Source organism: Otolemur garnettii, unplaced genomic scaffold (genome assembly GCF_000181295.1).
Source record: "Otolemur garnettii isolate 467f Iridium unplaced genomic scaffold, OtoGar3 scaffold00116, whole genome shotgun sequence".
Classification (NCBI taxonomy): Eukaryota; Metazoa; Chordata; class Mammalia; order Primates; family Galagidae; genus Otolemur; species Otolemur garnettii.
The window spans coordinates 2,786,574-2,794,481 of NW_003852511.1; the positions used below are offsets into that span (position 1 = coordinate 2,786,574).

At 43.5% G+C, this 7,908-nt stretch overlaps 1 protein-coding gene across 1 annotated transcript in view; it reads left to right on the plus strand.

Moving 5' to 3' along the window:
• Window positions 1-7,908, plus strand: part of KCNK1 (potassium two pore domain channel subfamily K member 1) — a 54,625-nt gene that overhangs the window by 42,118 nt on the left and 4,599 nt on the right. The window contains exon 2 of the mRNA XM_003797431.3: window positions 6,839-7,234. Within this exon, the coding sequence (XP_003797479.1) occupies window positions 6,839-7,234 (396 nt within the window). The remainder of the gene's footprint in view (window positions 1-6,838; window positions 7,235-7,908) is intronic.

Genomic DNA, 7,908 nt, shown 5'->3' on the forward strand with positions numbered 1-7,908 from the left:
CCCCCCGTCCATTCATTCCCCCAAGTACCTCTTCCTCCTCCCTGGTAACCATTTCTTTCCATTCAACAGAACTACCCATATTACTCCCTCATCTTCCTCTCCTCTCTGAAATGAAGGTACAAAAGCTTTTGGATATTTGGTAATCACTCTGTGATTCCCCCTATACAAATGGTAAGTAAATTTATAATCTCTTATTAATCTTATTGAGTCTCTAATCAATCTAATTATTGTGAGTTGATCTCTTGGTGAACCTTCTGGGGCAACAAGGGAGTTTCACTTTATCTCCATGCCCCTAAATTGCTGTGTTGAAATCCTAACCTCCAAAGCAATGGATGGTGTTAGGAGGAAGAGCATTTGGGAGGTGTTTGGGTCATGAAGATGGAGTCCTCATGAATGGGGTCAGTGCCCTTATAAAAGGGAAAAAGACTCTTTGCCTTTCTGCCAGGTGGAATTAGAGTGAGAGGAAGTGGCCTTCATCAGATACCAGATCTGCTGACGCCTTGACTTTGGACTTCCCTGCTTCTGGAACTGTGAGAAATAAATTTCTCTTATTTATAAGCCATCAAGCCTGTGGCATTCTGTTACAACAACCAGATAGACTGAGATACCCACGGATGAGGAGCACCTGGGCTAACACGTGTGAAAAGCCCTGATCCAGTGCCTCAGGCGTACTAGATAGCACTCAAATTTGTGCTTGGTAATAGTGTCTCTTGTCATTTCTAGTTTCCCATAAACCATCCTACTTTTGTGGCTTTCTAGCCCTTAGGAAAGGATCTTTAAAAAAACAACACTATTTTGTTGCCTTATCAGCAAGTACAGTATTGGCATCTCTGCCCTCAGATGGGTTTTAGGATTAAAGGAGTCAGTGACAAAGTTCCATATTAAGTCCTTTTTAGTTACTTCATTTGGATCCTAGTCATAAAACATTGTACATAAATTTTTTAAAAATGTTAACACATTGGATAGCATGCTGTTTTTTCAATGGCTTTTCTAATTAACATGTAATTTAGTAGAGAAAATATTAAAGGGGACTCTCACCAGAGTGATAGCACTAAGGGCAAGAGGCCTCTTATTGGTGCCTGGGCAAGTTGAGAACTGCTGACAGTGAGGGTGAGTTCAGTGTAGCTTTGGTTAGAGGGAGACAAATCTACGTGTAATTTTCCTTGAGCTGTTTTCTTACCCCTTTTCCCTCCATCGTCTGTCCTGCCTCTCAACCAAGGCAGTGTCGGGGAGTTAAAGGATGAAAAAGTTCCAGGTAGGAGTCTGATGTCTTAAAAACACGAGTCCTTGGGATTCTGGGAAAACAGTCCTGCAGCTGTGTAGTACTGTCCTCATGACCCCGTATTGGGTAGCGGGTCACGTTTCTGTGCCACTTTGAACTGGCCCCAAGAGTTAGCAAGACATAAAATGGTGGCACTCAGTAGATGGTTCAGTAGAACAAGCCGTACTGAGTGTGGAGCTGGGGAGGTAAAGAGTTATTACCTGGTTCTTCCCTCCCGCCCAGGGGGAGCTCCCTAACTGTGTTGATTAGCTCCCCCCACCAAAAAAAGTCCTTTGTTGACTGTTTCCTGTGCTATACTACTATAGCATATAATATTTTTCTGAAAATTTTAATGAATTATGACTGAAAAATGTGATTTTTTAAAGCATCTTTACAAGCTTAGGCTCATGGCAAGAGGACATGGAGGATCAAAAGCTGGGCTGCCACCCAGGTGCTCACCAACACAGAGGCAAAGGAGGAGGAAGGAAGGAAGAAAAAGATTGAAAAGGTTTATTCAATGGGGCAGCGCCTGTGGCTCAAAGGAGTAGGACACCGGCCCCATATACTGGAGGTGGCGGGTTCAAACCCAGCCCCGGCCAAAAAAAAAAAAAAAAAAAAAAAAAAACTGCCAAAAAAGTTTATTCAATGTACTTACTTCTTTCAAAATTTCAGTTTTATGAAGCAAGGTTCCATAAGATGGTCTTATTTGTGAGACCACTCAGAGAGTGGAGTGAAAAGGCAATGTAGGGGATACGTATTTTAAAAATAGATTGAACAGCAGTTCTAAAAATTTGAAAAAATAAAAACAGTCATCATTTTAATTCTCACCCTAAGAAAGATCATTCAAGATATTTAGAAGTTAAAGAGTAAACAGTCCTAGGAAAAAAGAAATATGTCAAGAAATGAAACCGCAGGGATCGATTACCAGTTTGAGGGGTGAAATGAACACATGCGTGCTGCCTACAGTCATAAAGAATTAACTCTGAAAATTGTTAACGCATAGAAAAGAAAGCATTCATGATAGGAATTCCTCATGTGGCCACTTGCTTAGTTAAACATTAAAATTAAAAACAACTTTTATGTAATTTGAGACAAGTGACCAAGAAGCAGGCAGAATAAAATGAAAAAGTACTTATTGAATAAGGATCATCAGGACAAAAGGAGTTGTTTATACGTTAGATAGTATGTGCTAACTCCAGGAAGCCAGGAAAGAAACTGATCGCACAGTCATGCCTTGCTCAGCTACGGGGACAGTTTCTGAGAAGTGTGTCACCAGGCGATGTTGCCATTGTACAAACGTCATCATTACGCACACCTGCCTGCTCTAGCCTGCCACACACCCAGCCTGTGTGGTGTGGCCTGTTACTCCTCGGCTACATACCTGCACAGCACTGTACTGAACACTTATCTCAAGCCAAGGACAAGATTGATTAACGTCGAGGGGAAAGCTTGATACCTGTTCATCACCAGCCAGAGAGTTTCTAGCCCACCCAAGTTTGCAGTCACTTGCAGCACCAGTGTTGCTGCCCCCTGTGGTTTGCATAGCAGATACCACTGTGGTCAAGGAACCCGGAGAGGCACAAGCTAGAGAAGGTCATGGTCTTCCCCCTGGGGGACACACAGTACAGTGGGAATGGGGTAATGAAAGAGCGGAAGTCCAGGATTGCAAAGTCCAGTCTGTTTTACAGAAGACAGAGCTTTGCATCTGATTTCAGTATCCCCGCTGGAGTTGATTTTGGAGGCCAAGACTACTTTTGTAGCTTTTTGTTTAGCGTGGATCAAGCTGACTTAATGGAGAATATATACATTGATCCATATCATACTAAATAATGTAAATAGTTGAGGGTATTTGTCATACACTCCAGGTCATGACGTGGGGTCCTTATAAGCTAAACTCTCAAAAGCACCTGGCACTTGTGAAGAAGTAGAGTATCAGTGGCTTCCTCTGATGTACTGAAGAGGAGCCCACATAAGCTGTCTTCTCTTGGCCCTCAAACGCCAGAAAAACCAGAAGGGCTGTATCTGGCACGGCGTAGCCCCAGCTGTCAGGGCTGTTGTAGTTAGAGTAGCTGGATGGGAAGCCAAGTTCTGTAGGGCCTGTCCTCAATATGACCACCCACTATATGTAGAAGCCTATGTGCCTCATAGGTGCAAAGTCGTAACAAGAAATCCAGCAACCATGGAGGAAGGGGCTAGAAGCCGAGACCGTTTGTATGTGGGAGTCTTATCTCAGGATTCCAGTTAATTTTGAAGTCAGTAGATTTTGTTGTGCTCAGTCTTTTGGGCCCCTAAATTATATGAACAGCCTTAGAAAATTTTAAAGAACCCCCATATATGCAGTGCTTGTCAATATTTTGCCAAATTCTTCATGGTTTGTAATGGATTAATATGATCATAAGATTTTAAAATAGGAACTTCGCTTTGTGTTATATCTGTAAGTTCTATTGACTGAATTTGAATAAATTGTTTACCACTTCATTGAAATTCAGTAGGAGCAAAAGTTTCCATCCAATCTCTGAGTTGTCTGTTGCAAAAGAATGGCTGTGTAGTCCTCACAGAGGGTGGGTTTCCCGATAGGGCCCGCACTAAACGGGTGGAGACTACACGTGAGAGGGTAAACATATATCTTACTTTCCATTAATGAAGATTATTTACGTACACGTCAAGAGAAGAAAATGGCTTTCGATAAGGATCTCCCCATTGGTGACTTTTAATCTCATAGTGGGAATATATTAGAGTGCTAGCATAAAAATGTCATTACTACAGAGAGATCTGAGTCTTACGATGATTGTCTTACTGCTTGGAAATAGCATTTTAGTCAGTGATCTTTAGTTAACATTCTAATGCAAAGAGCTATCATCCTTTGAGAGAAAACTCATATCCTAAGATATTTTAAAACTAGAAATTTGTTTATGTTTTTTCTCTACTAGAACCTAAACCATGTAATTTATTGCAATGGATAGAACAGAAGATGTGGGCTATGTGAAATCGGTGTGTTATACTTTTAGGAAAGCTAATTTATAAAAGTGCTACTCAAAAAAGTTATAAAATTATGCACTTAAAGGGTTTTTGTAGCTAATCACGTGCTTCCTCTCTAACCTTGGGCATGAGGTGAGCAAGGGGTGAGCAAGTGAAGCTTGGTCTGTAGCCACTCCCCATCACTGACATCACCGCCTGAGCTCCGCCTCCTGTCTGATCAGTGGCTGCTTCAGATACTCTTAAGAGGGCGGAGCTTGCTGTGCCTGCGATCAGTCCAAGGTTGTGGCTCCTTATGAGAACTAAGGGTGATGATCTGAGGAGGAGTGTAATGTGCTTGAATCATCCTGAAACCACCCCCTTACCCCCTGTCAGTGGAAAAAGTATCTTCATGAAACTGGTCCCTGATGCCAAAAAGGCTGGGGACCTCTGCTCTACAAAATCCTTGCCAAACGCGAGTCCATCTCTTGCTGTTTCTGTTGACCCTCTAGTCTGGCGAGTACTTTTATTGCCTAATACTTTTAGTCACTGGTTTGTAAGTACCGGCGACTAAAATGTCTGTGAATCACATTGCAATTGGTTTTGTTATAGTTAAATAAAATTCCATTTTCAGATTCTGTTGCAGATACCTCTGATCATCAGAATATCCCTCCCCAAGGCCTAGCTGGAACAGTAGCTCCCATTTGCCCTGGTGTCTCTGTGATGTGGGCTGCTTTACTCAGAACCATCTCAAGCCTCTTTCACACTTTTTCTCAAAAGTAAACACTCAGAGTTTCCTGCTTCCTTATGTTGCGTGAGCATTATTTGGCATGCTGTCACCCTCCTTTCCGCTGTTCCCTAGATGCTCCCCAGCTTGGCCCAAATTAGCCAACCCATTCCAGGAGCAGTAGGGGGTGCAGGAACCAGATGGATTCAGGAACTGACACTCCAAACAGTGATTCTTAACCATTTGGAGTCCGTACCCCCTTGAGAATCTAAGCTCTGGAATCTGTTTACAAGAAAATGCATAAGGGCAAATGTACACATTTCCATACAATTCAGGAGGATTCCTGGAGCCCGCTATTATTCATCCATAAACTGTACCTGCAGGGACAGCGGATTAAGAACCCTGACTCTGCTGTATTGAGGCTGTGTATGAGGGAGCCTTTCAATAAACCACATGTACTGGGCTGTGGGAATGTGATTTTCTTAATGTTTGTTTGTTTGTTGATTTGTAGGATGTGTTGGTGGTGCCTGCTGTGGGCACCTAGTACCCCTGCGAATAAAAATAGCAGGACACGGATGAAAGGTACAAGCCTGCAAGAGGTGGGCTTCCTAACATTCCAGGGAGAGCCCTGAGTAACCTCTGTCGTGGCCTTTTATTGAAGCATTATACAACTGTTGTGAAGGGTCCACGTGCTGGAACTATGTGCTTAATGATCGCTACCGCTCCTTCCCCACGGGCTCCACTCCCACCCTGTTGCACCTCAGATGTCCAAGGTTCAACGTGCAGGTGCTTGAGGACTTGTCTCCAGGCTGCGAAACATCTCCATGCTAGCTAGGAGATTGTCCCTCTCCCAGCGCCTCCCTCAAGAACCGGTAACCGCTCTTACAAGCCTGGTGCTCCGTCTCCTACAATTCGCAACTCAAGGTTTTGTTTATTTTTAAACAGGATGTACTGTAAAGATCAGATTTTAAAACTACTTTCCAGTTATAATCGCATATGTGTTTTTCTCAGAATCCACTTTCATAAGAAATGCATGTAGTTTTCCTGAACTGACTTGTTCAGACTCGTTCGTCCTTTCAAGATAATGTGCTCATGAGATTTTTAACACTGCCCACCGAGCCTCAGGCCCAGCTGGGCCCCTCCTGCTGACATTTGTTGGATCAAGAGTTTTCTTGATGGGCTTGTCTAGGGAATGACTCAAACTTTACAGAAAGTAAAGCAGATAGATGTTTTGATACTGCTCCTGGTGTAATTTTCTTAATGTTTGTTGGTGCAGTGTGTGGCATCTTTGAACATATGGAAATAACAGAAAGGGGAAAGTGTCTTGGTTTCTGAATGTGCTACTTACCCAGATAACTGGGCAAAATATTTGAAAAGAAGTGCTCAGTCCTTCGATGGGTGTGCTTTAATCTCAACTTTTCTTCCTCTTTTTTTGACGTCTGTATCTTCATTGTCTATTCCACCCTCCCTCGCTCCTGTTAGAATATTCTGTGAGTAGTATGTTTGGGAGGTGGTGTAGACTGGGGTTTAGGTAGTAATGAGATTCCTTGGGGGACTGGGATGGGGAGTGCACGGTAGATCAGCTCTACTAAAGCAGGCGATGAGTGTTTCCCAGTGGTCCAAGTGGGTGGGCACCTTTGCTCCCTACCACATGGAACTTCTGTTTCAGCCTAATAGTGAATTCAAGACCAGAGACGCAGATGTGTTAGAATTGCTGGTCAGATTTGATAAAGAGTGATGGACTTTCTAATTTTTGGCATCCACAGTTGAATTTTACCCTTAACCCCTTCATACTTTGTTTGAGAGGGATAAGGGCAGCCGATACACATAGTGTTTAAACATGTGTCCACCACTTCGTCTCGTCCTTCTCACCCAGTGCCCCGTTCTTCTTGCAGGTTATGGCCACACCGTGCCCCTGTCGGATGGGGGTAAGGCCTTCTGCATCATCTACTCGGTCATCGGCATTCCCTTCACCCTCCTGTTCCTGACGGCCGTGGTCCAGCGTGTCACTGTGCACGTCACCCGCAGGCCTGTCCTGTACTTCCACGTCCGCTGGGGCTTCTCCAAGCAGGTGGTGGCCATCGTCCACGCCGTGACTCTCGGGTTTGTCACAGTGTCCTGTTTCTTCTTCATCCCGGCTGCCGTCTTCTCCGTCCTGGAGGACGACTGGAACTTCCTCGAATCCTTTTATTTTTGTTTTATTTCCCTGAGCACCATTGGTCTGGGAGATTATGTTCCTGGGGAAGGCTACAATCAGAAATTCAGAGAGCTCTACAAGATTGGGATCACATGTGAGTATCCAGGGTCCCAGGCTGCTCCTCTGTCCCTGTTTAGCCGTTCCAAGCTCCACCTCACTTACGATGGTCGTTCATAAAAACCCTGACTGCTTTATTCCCACTGATAAGGTTTCCAAATTTCCCACCTTCCCACAACTATTTCATTTCATGATTCCCTTTGAAAGTCTTCATGCAAAAATCTTATTACTGAGTTATTTTTTCCAGGTGCCTTAAAATTACTAGTCAATTTCTTACGGTGATAATATAATAGGCATTATTATATATTACAGTATAAAAATACATCATGGGGATCGTACTTGATAACTAACTCCTAATTTTTTTTTTAAAGTTGCTCTACTTTATTAAATTTGTTAAGCCCAAGAAGACATGGCCTGAGATAGAGCCTGTTACTGTCAATCATGTTTTTTAATTTACCAAGAATAATCTTACAAGACCTGCTTATCTCATTTGTCCATCTGTTTCTTCAAACAAGAAGTTAGCTTGTGGCTCGGCGCCTGTGGCTCAAGCGGCTAAGGCTCCAGCCACATACACCTAAGGTGGTGGGTTCAAATCCCCAGCCTGGGCCCGCCAAACAAAGATAAGCATTAGAATTACAAATAGGCTCGGCGCCTGTGGATCAAGCGGCTAAGGCGCCAGCCACATACACCTAAGGTGGTGGGTTTAAATCC